The following is a 19,390-nucleotide window of genomic DNA, read 5'->3' on the forward strand; positions in this document are numbered from 1 at the left end:
AAGAACCTCATAAAAACAGATCCACAGCCCCATCCCACCCTTCATGAGGACTCCAGTTGGACAAAATACCCACAGCCAATGGTCTGATAGGATGTGTTTATATTTACATGGTACATTTTAAAGCAATGGCTACGTTGGTCATACATATTAGAAACCATAAAAAAAGTTAAGAACTAAAATGTACATCATACACTTGTATATATATATATATATATGTATATTTATATATATATTTTTTTACAGAGGTAAAAAGGCTTATTATAAAAAAATCAATACAACAGGGGTTTTAGTATACAGGTGAATGAATTATGCTCAGGCACTTTAATTTGTTAATGTGAGCAAATAGCTTGGGAGTCAGGGAAACTTCAGAACAGGAGATCTTTTGGCTAAGTTTTGTTACCACGGATATAAAAATAAAATCTGAATAATTTCTCTCAAATGATTGACGTCAGCATGGCAAAGCTGACCGGGAAAATACTAGACACTGTTCAGCTGCAGTGTGGCAATTAAACTTATTTACATAAATGTCCCCATGGCTGTCTTTGTGCCCTTAACCGCTGCCTTCACAAACCAAAAACGATGCGCAGAGTAAGACTGACTAGCAGAACTCTTGAGAAGGGTGGGAAGGGGCAGGGGCAGGGGCAGGGGAAGGGGCAGAGAGCCAAGGCGGGAACAGGAAGCGACTGGGATGCGGGTTCTCACTTAAATAAATAGGGGCACTTGAACTGAGGTCTGAGGAAAACGGAGATTAGTGTTGTGCTTTGTAGAGAGGCGACTTGGAGAAAGTCCCTCAGGCCAGGGACAGGCAGTCTCTCCACAGCACTGGAGGCTGGCCTGAGGCAGTCTGGATGGTCTCCTGGCATGGAGACTCCTCCTTCGACAAGGATGGTAGCTCTCTGCACCTTTTCTACAATAGATAGCCCCCAAGCAATCATCCCAACAAAGGAAAACGTCTACCAACTAACTCGGAAACACACTCATCATCTACACGGATGATCTGTCTAAAGAAACAGGTAGGCTGTCACGGCGAGAACAACTTTGCCATTAAGGTAAGCATGGCTAGCATTTTCCCAGCATGACTGACACGCTGGGAAAAGTCTTTTTCCTTGAAGACTGATGTCCTGTGTGCAATAAAGGGAGCGGGAGAAGTAGAAGGGACCGAGCCTGCCCTCTGCTGGGAATCACCATGGAAAGGTCTCGGTAGGAAGAACAGTCAGCGGTAACAAGCATGCCGCTATGGTCCCCACGAAGTTTTGATTGTACTATGCTAGGTATAGGTAACCACTTTCACCTTTCTCTTTTCTTCTTCAAGATCTGGCTATTCCTTGCAACATATTTTAAACAATGTTCTTTTTCCTCCTGTAGAAAATCAGAAGCCTTTTATGTGGCCCAGCGACAGGTAGAATCAGTTGGTGGTCTACCCTTATCTGTGCACCCCAAGTGGCAAGTGTGGGTGCGGAGTGGCAAGGGAAAAAAGACACTTAGGCATTGGAAGGGTTTTTATATATGGCCTTGTTTTTCCTAAGTATAAATGAATTGAGCCCCAAATTAAAACAAAAACATAAGCCTAAACAAAATGCAAGCCACCGCTAATTTATGGCGTTTAAAATTCCCCCTGAATGATAGAGAAATACTTTCGGGGAGGGGAACAACTACAGTGTTATTCACAATTTTTAGTGTTTTTCAACTGGAACTTGTTCCCAGAACACTGGTTTGCGTTTGAATAAATCCACTTGGTTTGCAAAATAATGAGTGAAATTTACTTCACAATTTTAATATTGCTAGGATTTTAGAAGTGGCAACACAATTCTAAAAAAAGTCCTATTGTAGGGGTAAACTGGGCAGGCTCATAAAAACCCAAAATCCCCTTTGTAACCCTGGTCCAAGAGGATGCAATGCAATTTGAGGAATTTTTCCTGATTTTCACACGTTAATCTGAAGTTAAGGCTCAATTCAAGTCATTTTAAAGGTAACTGCTTTGCATCAGCGAATGAATTCCACAGGTCGGGGAGGGGCAGAAGACGATGATGGGCTGAAGACAGAAACTGCAGCCAAGGAGGGAAATTTGGCTTTAGGAGGTAAAGCCCTATGTTCTGTGGTAACAAGCTTGTTTATCCAGCTCACCTTCACCAGCTGCACCACGTTACAATACTTAGGGTTTCACCATTAGGTCACATCTTGGAAGAACCCGTGCTTGTCGGTGACAGGCGCACGCCCCACCCGGAGAAAACCAGTCTCCGGTACTCTGGGAAAAATCAACTCTATACCCCTCCGAATCCCAAAGCTTCTACTGCAGATTCCTTAGGACTGGAAAGGGGTGGGGAGGAGGGACAGGAGATGAACACGTGGTTAAGACAGCATGATCACAGGCTGGTAAAATACACGAGTCTACGCAGAAGGCTCCTTTCTTCAAAACACTGAGAGTACGGGTAGTTGGCTGACACAGGGTGGCAGCTTACCAGGGTTTGGAATGACGTCGTCGCAAAGGACCAGGGAGCCTGGGAGAAGATGGGGAGAGGGGGTGTTAATGCAAGAGACGAGTTCCCTGTGGCTGTGGGTAGAAGAGGGGTAAAGTGGGAAACTGAGTCACACGGCGGCTTTGTGCTTCCCGCCGCAGCACCTGCACATCACTCCACAGTGGTAACAGGCCCGAAGAGGAAGGTAACAGCACATACAGGGGGCCAAGAAGGACAAGGCAATGAGTGCCAACCACCGGAGGCAAAATTTCTCGTCGCTGGTGTCGCACGAGCAAGGGTCCGTGTAGTCTCCCTCGGGGTCCGACATGCAGTGGTAGAGCATACTGTCCGCGCACCACATACAGCTCACGCGTCTTATACAAGTTCTCACGGCATCCGGCGCATCCTGGCAGTGGCCCCTTCGGTTCTCCTCGTGGTTGAACATGTCCCTGCAATACACACACCGCGAGCGCTCGCCGTCCTCCTTGCGCCGTCGGGACTTGCCCCTGGCTGGCTGCGTCTTGATCACACTGCTACCATGGCTTTTAGGATCCTCGCCGAAGCCAAAGTCTGAGGAGTCTACATACGGGTAATTATAGTCGTGCTTGGGGACCTCGCCCTTGGCGAAGCGCACGTAGGAGTCCGCGTCCTCCGCGGTGTCCAGGTATTTGCTGCGCACAGGGCGCGTGCCGGTAATCTTCATAGCCGCTGGTCATCCAGATCTTCTCCCGCGGGTTAATGCGTACGATTTCCTCGTCATCCTCTGGGAAGGTGACCTGGGGGTAGGACCGCGGCATCCTCTGTCCAGGAAAAAAAAAAAAAAACAAACAAACCTGTTACAGCCCGGGGACTCCATGGACAGCTGCCAAAGAAAAGATCTGCCGGCCCTTCCTTTAGAGATTCGCCGAGGTAAAGATCTGCCGGCCCTTCCTTCAAAGATTTGTAGGAAGAGCTGACAATCTTTTCTGGACAGCTTCTCACTCCCAGATGCTTTTTACATTGTGAGCCTCAATTATGACAACCCACTTTATCAGTTTTGCCATTTTCTTTGGAAGGTCTGCCCATCTTAAGAGCAGTTTGAGCTCAGCTGGTGAATTCTTGCCAAGCAAGTAGGAAACCCTGAAGTTAATCAGCCCTCGGCTAACCCTAGCAGTTGGGAGATGGAGGCAGATCAGTACATTCAAGGTCTTGCTCTACTACCCTGGGCTACGGAAGACCCCTGTCTCAAAAGGGAGTATCTAGCTTCGCGGTAGTGGCCTGCAATCCCAGCACTCGGGAGGGAGAGGCAGGAGGATCTCTGTGAGTTCAAGGCCAGCCTGGTCTACAAAACAAGTTCCTGGACGGGCTCCAAAGCTACACAGAGAAACCCCCTCTCAAACAAACAAACAAAAAAGTAGTACGGTTGGGTAAGTCCAATATTCTCCCGTGAAGAGGAAAAACAGGTCCTGCCTTCCTTCCAATCCCCACATTCTGTGTTCCTTAGGTCCTGCCGCACACAGGGTGCCCTGTGCCGAGCCGACCTCCAACAGGGTGCTGCAGTTCTGTCCATTTTTTATAGTGTGTACACTCATCAGTACAAACGCTAGCTGTTGTTTATTTAGAGACAGGGTCTCACTGTCTAGCCTGGATGTCCTGGAGCTCACAGAGTGAGTATACAAGGTCCCCTAGTCTGTGTTGTAACTGTAATCTGATTGAAAAGATAGATGTACAAATGAAAAGATAAGAAGGTTCCAGATGCTGATCTTGAATCCTTCAAGCATCCTTGATGGTTAATCCACGGTCTACTTGATGCATCACTAGGGAGACAGCCTTGCAGGGGATTCTTTTCTTTCTTTTTTTTTTTTTTCTTTTTCTCCTTTTTCTTTTGGTTTTATTCAAGACAGGGTTTCTCTAACAGCCCTAGCTGTCCTGGAACTCACTCTGCAGATCAGGCTGGGTTCAAACTCACAGAGATCTGATCCCCACCCTCCCACCCCAACAAGTGCTGGGGTTAAAGGTGTGTGTCACCACCACCCAGCTGGGGGATTAAGTTAATTGAGGCGAGAAGACACACCCACTATGGGAAGAAAAATTCCCTGGGCTAGAATCCTGGAATGTATAAAAAGGCGAGTGTGAGCTAAGCACAAGCCTTCTCCTGGCATGTGCTGCGTGGCCAGGTGCCTCAAGCTTCTGCTGCCGTGACTTTATCCACCATGAGGATGGGCTGTAAGGGCCCTTGTTCTCAGGCGCTGCTCCCCCTCACCCCCACTTTAAGGTGTTTGTATCACACAGCAACAATCTCCCAAGCGCTGGGATTGCAGGCCTGGTTTAAAATCAAGTATTTTGTTGTTGAGTTTTTCTGTTTGTTTCAGACGGGGGTCTCACTTTTGCCCAAACTAGCCTGGAACTCACCATGTAGCCCAGGCTGGCCTACCTCAGCCTCCCAAATTCAGGATTCCAGGTGTATACCACCATGACCAGCTAAGAAATCAACATTTTAATGTCAAAATATGAGGACGCACACAGTGAAACCATCTTAAAACAGCAACAAAACCAAACCAAAATCTCCCTGCCCAGTACTGCTGCTTCTCACTTCAAGTCAACTAAGAGGCCACATAATCCACAGAGGCAGCAGTCTATTCCCCACGATTTGGGAACCTGTCCACAAACAGCTACTCAGTAAATATTTATTGAATGATTGAATTGAGACTGCAGTTACATACATCCCCCTGAGCAAGACTGGGCCTGCAGCCCGCATGGAAGGGGTGCAGGCCAAGTGTGCAGCATTCCTGGACTGGGGCCCTGGGCTTTCACAGCCACAAGGCCCTTTGGATAGAGGAACAGAGAGGCCCAGCACCCCGTGCAAGGTCTATGGGCCTGGACTTCCTTCCCCCGGGCACTCCACAGCTCTATCATGTTCTCATCTGTAAACCAGGGATGCCAATGCCCTGCCTCACGGGGAGTGATTGCATAAAAGCAGGCAGAGCATACACAAGGGTGAGGCAAAGGGCCGTGTGAGGCTGAGCTGGGACCACCAGAACACCCCCACCACGGCTGTGGGGAAAGCAGGGGAAAGTGGCTTGGCCTGGGGAGGGGAAGAAGGCCATACGGAGCTGTCCTTATGTCTCCAGAGGGATGAAGTCCCCTGCTCACCTGGTCGGGGTGATAATGGTCCATGGGGTATGGGTCAAGGGTGTAAATCCTCCGGTGCTCACATGATGTAGGGGAGGAGATTGTCCTCGTATGCTGCTCCCTCTTCTGAGAGGAATTAGAAGAACTGTCTGTAGCTGTCTGTTTGGAGAGAAGCAATGAGTTCATTAAAAGACAAAACAAAACCAAAAACCAACAGGGCGTGCCAGATGGCTTAGGAGGTGAGAAAGCTCTTTGCTGTGCAAGTCTTGACCACCTGACCTCACCTCCTAGAACCTGTAGCACGAGAGAGTGACTTCCCAAAGCTGTCCTGTCTTCCGCATTTGCCATGGCACACACAAGTACACACGAGCATGCACACTCACGCTCATGCACACAAATAAGTAAACAATGACAAAACACACAAGCTCTACCATGCACTATCCAAACACCACCTGTCTTCTGGCTGTGGCGTCTTCCTGGACCTTCCAATCTCTGTTTATTTTTAATGTTTTCTTTTTTTTTAAGACAGGGTCTGGTTATATAGCCCTGGCCTGCCTGGTACTCATCATACAGCCCAGGCCTGCCTCTGCCTCCCCAATGTTGGATTAAAAGTGTGTGTTGGGGCTGGAGAAATGGCCCAGTGGCTAAGCACATTTGCAGTTTTTGCAGAAGACCTGGGTTCGATGCTCAGGATCCACATCACATCAGATAGCTCCACTGCCTGAGGCTTCAATTCTAGGGGATCTGATATCCTCTTCTGACCTCCACGGGCACTTCTAAGGATGTGGTGCACACACAAGCAAGCAGGATATGCACATACACACAAAATAATTGAAAAATAAAAACATAAAGGTGCCTACTATCACACCTCGCTTATTTCATCTTTAATAATGTGCATGTGAGTGCAGGTGCCCCTGGAGGCCAGAAGGGGGCACTGGACCCCCAGAGCTTATAGGGAGTTGGAGGCACCTGAGCTGGGTGATATGAGCAGTTAAAAACGCTTTTAACCTTTGAGGCACTCTCTAATCCCAGTGGATTTTTCTTTGTTTTTGGATACACACAAATAAACCCAGGGTTACTTGAACTTCTGACTCTACCTCTTGTTGTAGGATATTTGTACACCATGTGAAGATATAGTGCTGTGGTTGGTTTAATAAGGAGCTGAATGGCCAATAACAGCTAGGCAGGAGGTACAGGCAGGCTTTCCAAGGAGAAGTAGAAAAAGGAAACTAGGTATGTGGGGACACCAGGGGACATGGAGAGAAAACAGGAGGTGTGCGACAGAACAGAGGTAACACCATGTGGTAGAATGTAGATTAATATAAATGCGTTAAGTTATAAGAGCTAGTTAGGAACAAGCCTAAGCTATCGGCCAAGCTTTCATAATTAATAAAAAGTTTTATGTCTTTATTTGTGAGCTGGTGGCCCAAAGAAAAATCTGACTAAAACCTCCCAAGTGCTGGGATCAGAGGTATGGACCAGTTCTCTTGGTTTTCCAATCTTGAGTTCATCTTAGACATGTCAAGGACCAGACTGTCTCAACATGAAGTAGTTAGCTCAGTAGGCAGAAAGGCCCAGCAGCAAGACCTTGGAAAGACAAGTTGGTTTTCTAAGCACAAAAACAGTACTGGGCCACGGCAAAAAGGGCTATTGACTTGGTTCCCACCAGCCACTCTGGCGTGACTGATCATGGATGGTTGATGTGAACTTGGCTGCTAGGCACCATGACAAGAGGAGACGTACATTAAGTGGAAATAAAAGCCCCCCTCCACCCCTTTTGAGACAGGGTTTGTCTATGTAGCCCTGTCCTTGATCTCAGAGACTGGCTGCCTCTTCCTGTTGAGTACTCACAGCTTACTGAGCTACTCTTGTGGGATCTTGGAAGGTAAGAATGTTTAGAACACACGTGCACAATGGAGGTCTGTCCTGTAGGGTTTCAGATGGTACCAGAGACACCACTGAGATTTGATGATAGAGGGCGTTAGTGTGATACTTTAGTTAAAAACACGTGTGTGCTGATCACCTGGGGCTGAAGAATCAACAGCTGACCCACAATCGAGCAACAGTACAGAGGTGAAACTTCTGCTTCCCTGGGACAAGGAGACACTGGGCAAGCTGGGGCTGCAAAACCAGCTGTGATCAATGAGAGATCAGCACCAGCGATCGCTTAGTGATCTCTTGCGGAAGAAGTGGAATCTTCTGCGCCTCTTTGAGACAACAGAAAATCACTTCTTCACAGTGAGAACACAGAGCTGGCCCAGGGGAGGCAGGCCATATTGCGCATTTGCAGTAGAACTTGGCAAATAGTATGCAAGCTCTGTCCAGGTGGAACTGGTTTTGAAGGTGTGAAGTTGTCATGGAGAGTAGCTGAAGCTTGGTCCAGCAGGCAATCAGAGAGGCCACTGGTCAAAGTGCAGCCTCAGCTGTGACGGGGACCCCAGGATACAGAGAGCAGGAGGTGTCACTGGAGCCAGCTTAAACTATGGGACAAGCTGTGCTTGCTGCCGATGGCAGTGCTGGAGAAGTGGGACTCCCCAAGCCAGTTAGAGCCAGAAAGCGACACAATGAAGGAGGGAGATCCGGATGCCGGACACGGAGCTACAGGATTTCTGACTTACACTGCTGGGTTTTGTTTTTGTTTTGATCTAATCATTTTTATGGCCTGGTTCTCCCTTTTGGAATAAATATGAAACTTATTTTTAGTTTCACAGGATCCCAGAGTTAGGAGACTGGGTTTTTAAAGTTGTAGTATATTTATATTGTGATATTAACACACGCTCTTGAGACAAGGCTATGGTTTAAAGAGACATGTTTCTGTGTCAGGTTGACAAGGGTTGAGTCCTAGTTAGCGTTAACTGTCAACTTTACAGTCCAGTCACCTGAAAAAGGAATCTCATTTGAGGGACTGTCCAGACTGGACTGGCCTGTGGCCATGAATGTGGGCGACTGTTTACCGATAAAAGAGCACTTAGCCCACCGTTCCCTGGGCAGGTGAGCCTGTGAGCCTTCATGGTTTCTGCTTCAAATTCTTGCTTGTACACTTCTCCCCCAATTCCCCAATGGTGGACTGTGATGAGGAAATGTGAGCCAAATAAATCTCTCTGCTGTGTGAACGGCTTTCTGTCATGGCATTTATCTCAGAAACAGAAGGGGAACTAGAATACAAGGATGCAAGAGACGGGGAAGGCCAAAATTTACTTCAGGTCTGTGCTATCAGACAAATCTTGCAAAGTGCCGATGTGACGGAGACATGTACCTGAGAACAGGTTCACCTGTTATCCTGTGGTTGCCAGAGGGCAGGGTAAGTGCCACACAAGGAGCACGCGTGCAAGGGAGACCCTGAAGTATTCCAGTGACTTCAACTTTAACTCCAAGACCTGACCACCAAGGCTGTTTTTAATCTGCCTTGCTCTGGGAGAGGTTTCATTAGACGAACATCGGGACTCCGCACTCAAGGACAAAAGTGAAGTTCTCTCTAATTACTCTGGGCCTGGGACCCGAACTCTTAGGAGAGGTGGCTTCTCCAACAGGCCTCCCAGGGAGTGAGCAAGCGAGCAGAGGCAGCGTTGGGGTTAGAGCCACCTCATCAATGCCTCTGGCTGTATCCGGGAAGCTGGGACTGGGCAGGCGGACTCCTCTGCACCCATAAGCCTCTGAATGATCATTTTATAAGTGGCTGCGGGACCACGGGTATGGACGGGACCAGAGGAACTTCGGTCTACACTCCTCAATGCAGGAAGCACAGCCCTGGGCACCTGCGCATTTAACTTTGTCAACACCCATTTAGTGAAAGGATGTTCAATGAAGACTTGTGGAGCCTAAGAGGCACTGAACCACAGTGGAATATTATGCTGACAGTAGTAGGTTTGGGGTTTTCCTTTTTTTGCTCAGGTAGGCTGGATTTCAGTGATCCTCTGCGCATTAGTAGGTAGAAGTTGACCTCTTAATCAAGTTGACTTCTTTTTTTTTTGTTGTTGTTGTTTTTTTTGTTTTTCGAGACAGGGTTTTGAAACCTGCAGCTTTGCACCTTTCCTGGAACTCGCTTTGGAGACCAGGCTGGCCTTGAACTCAGAGATCCACCTGCCTCTGCCTCCCGAGTGCTGGGATTAAAGGTGTACGCCACCACCACCCGGCTCAAGTTGACTTCTTAACTCGTTTTTATATTTGTAAAATGGGGCTAAAATCCTCAAGGTTATTTTAAAAATGAAACGAGGCTTAAAATGTCTATTAGTTATTCTTCTATGGGTGTGATAAACATGGGACCAAGGTAACATAAAAAAACAGGAACAGCTTAGTGCTCACATCCCAAGCTGAAAGCAGAACCCTGAGACTGCATGGCTCCTGAGACCTGAAAGCGCCCCCCCCCCCCCAACACCTCCTCAGCAATGCCATACCTCCTCAGATTTCACAAACTTCCCACCACCTGGGGACCCAGGTTCAAAAGCCCAAGACTTACTGGGGATTCCCTATTCCAACTAGCCCATTCCACTTCCTGCCCCCCATAGACTCATGGCCATATCATATCGTAACATAAAATGCATTTAGTCCAACTTCAAAGTCCCCAGTGTTTTGGTCTCAACATTGTTTAAAAGTCTGAATTTCAAGCCGGGCATGGCAGCACATGCTTTAAACAACAGCACTCAGGAAGCAGAGGCAGGCAGATCTCTGTGAGTTTGAGGCCAGCCTGCTCTAGAGTGAGCTCCAGGACAGCCAGGGGTATGTAGAAAGGCACTATCTCAAAACAAAACAATAACAACAAAGTCCAAAATTCAAATCTCTTCTAATCAAGGCCTGGTAACTGTAACATCAAAAGCAAATCACACATTTCTAATATACAATGGCACAGAACATATCACCATTCCAAAAGGGAGGAGTTAGGGAATAGAGAGGGAGCACTGGACCAAACAAGACCCCAATCTGGCAGGACAGACTCAAACCCCTGTAGCTTACATGGCTCTGTCTTCCAGCTCTGCTGGCTGCAACAAATGTCTCTCTCGGGCTAGCTCCACCCTCGGCGTGCGAGCCCGAACTGCTAACATCTTGGGGTCTCCAGTTTGATTCAGGCTTTGTTTTTATAGCTTTACATAATAGCCTCTCAGGGCCTTCACAGGGACCACCCTGCTACACACTGCCTGGCCTTGGTGGCTCTCCTTAACCACAGAGGATGATTTCACAGACCCTTTACTCTTGTATACCCTGCCGGACTCTGAAGCCAGGACCACATGGATGACACCACTCCCTGATTTACGTCTGTAGGACGTTCCTTTGTTGCTGGTTAGGAGCAGAACTTCCTTGGCTCTTTCCTTTCACAAATTAGAAGCACCTTCCCTTTGCTCCACCACACATCAGGCCCCTACTTATCTCCTTGTTTCTTTCAGCACGAGCTTGGGCTTTTCCTCAAGTATATTTCTGCATTTCTTTCTGCCAATTTGATCGTTTTTTTAATTGTAGACCTGCGTAAGAGTGATTATGAGTGACCAAGTGACAGAGTCAGTATCAGGCTGTCTTGAAATCTCTTTCGCCAAATAAATCAATCCATTACTTTTAACTTTAGCCTCAGGCAAGTTCTTCAGACAATGGCATAAAGCAGCTATATTCTTTGCTAAAATATCCCAAGGATCGTCTCCAGCTGTCTTAATTTGGCTTTCTATTTCTGTGAAGAGAGACCATGACCATGGCATCTGTTATAAAGGAAAACATTTAATTGAGGCTGGCTTACAGTTTTGAAGTTCAGTTCATTATCATCGTGGCGGGGAAACATGGCGGCATGCAGGCAGACATGGTGCTGGAGAAGGAGCTGAGAGTTCTACATCTTGATGCACAGGGAGCAGGAGACTGCCATACTAGGCCTAGCTTAGGCATATGGAACTCCATAGCCCACCTCTACAGTGACACACTTCCTCCAACAAGACCACAGCCCCTGATAGTGCCTCTTCCTATGGGCCAAGCACCCAAACACATGAGTCTATGGGGGCCATTCCTACTTAAACCACCACATCAACTTAGTGGCTCATATTTCCCCTCAGAAATATGGGCCTCCATGGTCCACACAGCTCTAAGCACTGCTGTCTTCCAAGCTCCTGCTGAGATGGTCCATTATGCTTACTTACAGCATTCAAAGTCTTCCACATTTCCAAAACAGCATGGTCAACGCCCGTCTATCAACTTCTGTATGAGTTACTTCCCTGCTGCTGCGATAAGACAACCCAACCGACGTAACTTATAAAAGCTTCTATCCATCTCCTTTCATCATAGACTTCTAGGTCTTCCACTGGAAGACACTGGGTGTCACCACCTAACTTCTCTGGATCTGATGTTGTGACTCCACAGCCTTTCAGCGCACATGCATGATCTATGGGGTTCTCTTTCCAATACACCACCCCACCCACATGGATAGTCTATTGTTCTTTTCTTACATCTGTCTTACTATATTTGATATAACTTGTTAATGTCACACACACAATATAAAAATAAAACTTTAGGCTGGGCAGTGTGCTCTTAATCCCAGCACTTGAGAAGCAGAGGCAGGTGGATCTCTGAGTTCGAGGCCAGCTTTGTCTACAGAGCAAGTTCCTGGACAGCCAGGGCTACACAGAGAAACTCTGTTTTGAAAACAAACAAAAACACAAAGCAAAACAAAAATAAAACTTTAGAATAAAATTTAAGTTACAAAAAAGCCAAAATTAAAAACAAAAACAAAAACAAAACAGAAAAAAACAGCAACAGGAAACTTATTAGAAAACTACCAAATAAGTCTACTCCACCCACCACACAGGGCTCAACTTGTTTTATCTTCAGGATTCTGTATTTTGCCTCTGCAAACTGATGATTACAAAATTCAAGACATTTACTGAATCAAGACTGAAAAGCAGCACAGTTTACAAATACTCAAAAGCCCAACCAGGACAAAGCAAAGCTCTGGGAACACGGGGTAGGTGGGAGGGGCCGAGAAGTCTTGGGGGCAGCTGCAGTGAACAGCCAGCAAGTCATAACCTGCTTGCAAAAACCAGGATGTTACAGGTTCAAGCACTGGGCCTGAGGGTGGACAAAGTCTGGGGAAAACACGGCGGAAGTGGAGTCTGCTGGGGAGAAACCTAAGGGCCCACAAACACCAACGCACACCCAGCCACAAGACTTCTCAGTTCAGGGAAGAACAGTCCACTGTGGGTACCCTTCTAAGCACACAGGGGAGACAAGGATGTACCAGCATCCATGGCTCTCGGCTTGCTGTTGCCTTTGCTTCTTGCTCTCCAGTGCATTTATCCTGTTGCAGCTGCTGCCATGCATCAGGACCCAGCTTCTCTGCCCTCAAATGTAAACTGAGGACCAGCAGGCCTCTGAGCATCCTCCAGAACTCAAACACCAGATTAGGACTGCTGTAAGATGTGCAGCTACTCAGTTCTCAGCACCGTATGGTGGCTAGCTATGCCGGACTACCACGCCCAGTGTGTAAACCAATCTAACACATTTATGATAGATATTCACCCCATCAGCTGTGTTCCTCTACAGGACCATGAGTAACACGGTGTGGTAAGCTTTCCCGTGGTCCCAGCCTTCGGTAACTGTTTTCGGATTTCAAGGGTATAACATTCACTGTAGCAGGTCTTGAGCTGACCACAGGACTAGGATATGAGGAGCAACTGACCAATGCTAAATAACTAGAGTCCAAGACAATGTTCAAACATGACTCTTGGATTTGGTGGTTATTTAAGATGGAGTAGCTGCTGGCTGTGGTAGTGGCCCAACGCCTGTGGCCCCAGCAATTAATGGGGTGGGGGGGGAAGACCAGCAGAGTTCAGGGCCATCCTCAGCGACACACAGCAATTCAAGGTACCCAGCCTGAGGCTCTTGGCTATGTGAGACCATGTCTCAGAAAACGAGGGCCCGGCATGGTAGCTCATGTTTTTAATCTTAGCACTCAGGAGGCAGAGGCAGGAAGATCTGTGAGTTCAAGGCCAGCCAAGTATACATATTGATAGCCAGCACTACAAAGAGAAACTTTATCTCAAACAAAACAGTAACAACAACAATAACAAAATAAACAAATTATTCAATCAAGGAAGAGAACAGCAACTAGTGACTGGAAGGGTTGCTAGGTAGTACTGGTTGCTCGCCCACCATGTGACCTTATGTAAACTATCCATCTGAACCCTGGAACCTCCTATCTGTAAAATCATACACAACTACTTCAGTTCCCAGAAACAAGGTGGTGAGAGCAAATGAATTCACCATCCTCTGCAATCAAGATCTGGCTGAGGCAGAGGCCTGCCTACAGCTCTGCACATCTCTGAGATAGGTCTTATCACTTATCTATCCATCCCCATCCCCAGAGAGGGTCTCTCTGTGTAGCCCTGGCTGTCCTGGAACTTGCTCTGTAGACCAGGCTGGCCTCAAACTCAAGAGATCCTACTGCCTCTGCCTTCTGAGTGCTGGGGTTAAAGGCGTGTGCCACCGCACTGGGCTCACTCACCTACTTCTAATGTACTATTATTTATTTGGTGGCTGTGGTGGTTTGAATGGAAATGGTCCCCACAGGCCCATCTTGAGTGGTGACTGGGAGGTGTGGCCTTGTTGGAGGAAGTGTGTCACTGGGGGCGGGCTCTGGGGTTTCAGATGCTCAAGCCAGGCCCAGTGTCACTCACTATTCCTGTTGCCCACTGATCCAGACATAGAACTCCCGGCTCCTCCATTGCCATGTAGGCCTGCATGCTGCCATGCTTCCCTCCATGCTGATTATGGACTAAACCTCTGAACCTATAAGCCAGCCCCAGTTAAATGTTTTCCTGTATAAGAACTGACCTGGTCATGGTGTCTCTTCACAACAATAGAACCCTAACTAAGACAGTGGCCATACAGTGAATCCCCTGAATGCATAGGTTCTACATTTATGCTTCAACCAACTGCTACTGTGATCATTGGCACCTTGGCTTACACACCTGTATAGTCTCACTGAGTGAGACCTTGCTCAAACAACACCCCCCCCCACACACACACACACAGAGAGAGAGAGAGAGAGAGAGAGAGAGAGAGAGAGAGAGAGAGAGAGAGAGAAACCAAGAATTAGAATAAACAACAAAAACTCATACAGAGCAGTAGCTATTCAAGTATTTCTGGTGGGGTCTCTGACAGGAGATGTGGACAGGCAGAGCAGACAACAATGTTGGCTAATGACAAGAGTGTACACAGACAGGTACCTTCCCACAGGAAGACAATCCGGTTTCTCACTTTGAGAAGTGACTAGAACAAGTTGATTCCAAGGGACCACTATGACCGTTTGAAAAGTGTCGGGGCAGAGACAGCCACTGCTTTGTGAGCCCACAAGGCCACATGACCACTCCACAGGTGTGTGGGCGTCCCTCTGTCCAGGTTTATTCTAAGATTTGTCTATATTCCATTACTGAAACAGAACACCAGAGGCTGGCCACTGTACAGAGAGTTCTCTAACTCAGTAGTTCTAGCGGTCACCATCATAATGCTGGCACTGGGCAGGCTCTGCTGAGGACCCCTACCTTCGGAGATTACAGTGGTAGGAACATCTGTGAGAGGTCACATGGCAAAGGGGCAGATGGGGAGGCTAGATGGGATGGCTAAGAACTCTCTCTTGAGTACCAGCCAGGGTCGCACAAAAATAGCGTTACTCTCTTCTGAGGGGAGCGTCCTAACCCCTCCTAGTGGGCCCCGTTTCTGAAAGACTCCACCAACTACCAACACTTTGGGGACTAAGCTGCAACACGTGAACCCTTGGTGTCCCCAGTGTGAAGTTCAGCCATGTGCAGGCTCTTAAGCACCCACACAGTGTCCAGAGCATCCTGTGTCCCCCAAATCCCAAGGAATCCTGAGAACTAGGGAGACTTCTGGCTCCAATGGCAGAGAGACAGAACATGCATACTTGGCATCTCCGGTCGCAACTCTGAGGGCTTCAAATGCAAGCAACAACCTCTGAAAACAGTCATAACTCTCAAGAACCAGAAGAGGAGGTTGGGGATTTAGCTCAGTGGTAGAGCGCTTGCCTAGCAAGCACAAGGCCCTGGGTTCGATCCTCAGCTCAAAAAAAAACACGTTTTAGCCAGGCGGTGGTGGCGCATGCCTTTAATCCCAGCATTTGGGAGGCAGAGGCAGGCGGATCTCTGTGAGTTCGAGGCCAGCCTGGGCTACCAAGTGAGTTCCAGGGAAGGCACAAAGCTACACAGGGAAACCCTGTCTCGAAAAACAAACAAACAAACAAAAGAATCAGAAGAGGGGACACTCAGCAGCGTCTACACCCTTTCTGACAGGAATTCCAAATTCTAAACATTTGTCTTCCAAAACCAGTTTGAGAACATTTTACCCACTTGGGAAGTGTGGGCCTCAGGCTGAGAAGTGGCTGCTGGCTTCCTTGGCTCACACTCCTTTACTGTCTTGGGACGGAATGTCTAGTTACAGCGAGCTGGTCAATGAGCAGGAATGTGGCATGTCTGCCCCGACCACTCTATTTTCCCACAGCCAGCAGCCTGGGAATTAATATGGGCCTTTCCTGGGGAAGGGAGGTACTGTTATAAATAGGCCCGTGTTTGTAAACAGGCAAGTGACCCTATCTACCAGGTCTTCATGGAATGCAGTCTGTTGAGGGCACCTTTAACCCAGTGTCAGCCGTTCCCAGAGTGCGGCTTAAAGGATGAAGCCGAGGGGATTCAGGTTTCTATCGCCTGTTCCCTTCTCACCCTGCCTCAGTCTATAAATCACTCCTGGCAGGTAGCTGGGAAGCAGCTGCGAATTATGACTCTGCTCTGGCTCACAGGAAACCACCTTTAACCTCCCTGCTGTTGGTTGTCTGTCTCCCCAAACGTGACAAAAGAACAGATATGAGCACATGCCAACTGCTGAGAGGATCTGCTTGGAGACTGGAGGAAGCCTGTCCAGCCAGCCTACCAGCTGCGTGACCCAGTTCATCCCCGATGGTCCCACTACACGATGTTTCTGCAACATCCCGACCACGATGCTCCACGGCTTCTACTCGTCCTACAGTCTTCGCCCCAGAGCTCCCTAGACTAGGTCCCTTTCCAGAATCCTGGGCAGAAGCCAGCGAAGCCATCCCTCACAGTGAAGTGTTTTCCGACCCCTGCTTTATGTGTGGACGGGACCACCTTCCACCGTCTGCCTTCTGCCCGTCCTCAGCTTCCTGGAGGTCAGACTCATTTCTCCAAGCCCCACCATTGGTTCTGTGATCACTGGTGCCTTACACACCTGCGTAGTCCCAAAGCGGTGCCTTGGCCACAAACCGTAAGTGCAGAGAAACGAATTTAATCAATTACTCCCCATATTTGAAATGTGAAACTCAAATGAACAACAGCTTACAAAAGGCAGTGTTGGGAGCAACTGGGTAATGATAAAGGAGATGTTAGACAGCGTTCTGGAATTGTAGTCTCTATGCAGACAGAAGAGGCCTTGTTATATTTAAATACCTTCACTTACCTTTATTTCCTATCTTATTTTAGGTTTACAAACAAACAAAACTGAGCTAAAGGTACTCAGATTCCCTGTGCATTCTTTGCCTCACACTATGCAGCTCTCCTATTATCAATGCTGCCCACCAGACTATATGTATTTGTTAAATCAATAAACTGTCCTGGTGTGCTGGTGCCCTCAATTAATCTCAGCACTAGGGAGGCAGAGACAGACGAATTTGTGAGTTCAAGGCTAGCCTAGTCTACAAAGCAAGTTCCAGGTCAGTCAGGACTACACAGTGAAAACCTTTTCAAAACAAAACAAAAACCCAACTATAACCCACAAATGATGCCGACTCTCAGTTTTCCCTGTGCTTCAGTTACAGATCCTATGGGTCGGGACAGCTGTACAGTGACATGTGTCTACTATCAGAGTATCAGAACAGATCACCCACCCTAAAAGTCCTCTGTGATTGCTCGTTATGGGGATGCCTGATAAAGACATGAGGAGGGCTGGAGGGATGGCTCAGTGGGTAAGAGCACTTGCTGCTCCTCCAGAGGAAGGGAGTGTGGGTCTCAGCATCCACGTCGGGTGCTCATGACCCCTCTAACTAAAGATCCCCTTCCTGGCATCCACAGGCAGCAAGTACAAGGACATACACACAAACAAACATATATATGCAAAAGTCAGCCAAGCAATAAAGAAGAAAATTAGGGGAATTTACACTGAACTGGAGTAGTTAAAGACCCACAGTGTTCTGCGTGGTGTGGGAGAGAACAGACACCACGCAGAACACTGTGGCACACATGCCCCCCCCCCCAACATCATATGCAGATACAAACACAATAACAATAAATACAAAGGTAAAAGTATTGACTGTCAATCTGACAGGCTCTAATCAGAGACTAACTATACCTACTAGTACTTAGACTAGGTTACCCTCTGGCTGTGCCTCTGAAGAATTATCTCGATGAAGTTCATGAGAAAGAAGGATCCACCCAAGAAGTGGGCAGCACCATTTCCTGGCTGGGGTTGGTCCTGCACTCACTGGACTGAGTAACAGGATGTCAGTGATGTCTAGGGGAGCAGCAGCGTTCATGGTTGATTGCAGATACAAGGTGATCTGCTGTCTCAAGCTCCTGCTGTAAGGACTACCTGGCCGATATACGATGGCCTGTAACAACCATACACTGTGAGCCAGAAGAACCCTGTCTTCCTCAAGTCTCCTTTGTTAGGACACTTTAGGGGAGTCACAGGAACGCAACTAGCAAGTCTGCTGAATCTACGTGCTATATACAAGCAGTCACCATGCCAATCTTTTACATTTTTCATTAAAACAAAACAACAACAACAAAAAACAGGAACGGAATCAGACAAAACCAGAAAGTACAGTATGAAGATTAGCTTTCAGGTGTCCACTGATGTGTATAAGCCTGCTGGGTCACAATAATGCCTTTTTCATTGTGAATCAAGGTGCTCAGCTTCAAATGCTACTTGACACCCATTCACCGCTCCAAGCACAGTGGACAGGGGTGGGGTGGGGTGGTGGTGGTGGTGTAACCTTCTGGCTTTCCTTTGGCACCTTTGTGAGGAGGAAGGCCAACTGTCCTGGTCTGCCTGGGACTGTCCTGGGCAAACCAGAGCAGCTGGCCCCTGAATGTGCCAGTAGCCCTTAGGAGCTGAACTTTGATGGTCTGGGGGTGTGGGCTGCACGGTGGGCCGTATCACTGCAAATTTGAGTAAGGAGGCCAAGACCAGAACGTGAAAAACCGGGAGGATGGAGTCTCCTGTAACAATGCCACGTTGTCCTGAAATGGGCAACTTCTCCGACACTCATCTAATACGGAGGAGGGGGTAAAGGTCAAAGGAAACTTACTGTAAAAACGTCATCATCGCCAAGCTCAGCTTCGTTATGAATAGTGGAAGATGAGGTCGTCGAACCTAAAAAGACAAGGATGTAATTAAATCAATCAAGTTGTGGATGATGGACCTCAATCAAAGTGTTAAGTGTGGTGGCCAGTTTTTGTTTTGTTTTCCTTAATTGCTGAGGACTTTGTGCGGTGCTAAGCAGGTCACATCTACCACTGAGTCACACCCCCAGCCTTTGAAAGCATATTTTGTCTTTCTTCCTTTCTTTATTTTGACAGTACTAGGGACTGACCCAGGGCCTCATGTACACCAGAGGCACTCTACCACTAAACTATTGTCCCCAGATGTTATCTTTTTCACTAGAGGGGGCCATGGAGGAGGTGAAGAGAGCCTGCCTACTCTTCTGAAAGGTTCAAATCAGGCCCAGGCTCTCAGTGACCTCAGGGTCTCAGCAGAGTAGGGGAAACACCAAAGATCTCTCAATTAGACCTACCCAGCCTCAGAGAAGCTGGGCTTCCATTTCCCTGATC

The 19,390-nt window shown here is 47.8% G+C and overlaps 1 protein-coding gene across 1 annotated transcript in view; it reads right to left on the minus strand.

Moving 5' to 3' along the window:
• Positions 1-235: 235 nt before the first annotated feature.
• The window catches only part of Spred2 (sprouty related EVH1 domain containing 2), a 104,345-nt gene continuing 85,190 nt past the window's right edge, over positions 236-19,390 (minus strand). The window contains 4 exon segments of the mRNA XM_036201346.1: positions 236-3,138; positions 3,140-3,256; positions 5,589-5,726; positions 18,868-18,932. Coding sequence (XP_036057239.1) covers positions 2,587-3,138; positions 3,140-3,256; positions 5,589-5,726; positions 18,868-18,932 — 872 coding nt within the window. The 3' untranslated portion in view covers positions 236-2,586.

The sequence above is a fragment of the Onychomys torridus genome, chromosome 10 (genome assembly GCF_903995425.1).
Source record: "Onychomys torridus chromosome 10, mOncTor1.1, whole genome shotgun sequence".
Lineage (NCBI taxonomy): Eukaryota > Metazoa > Chordata > Mammalia > Rodentia > Cricetidae > Onychomys > Onychomys torridus.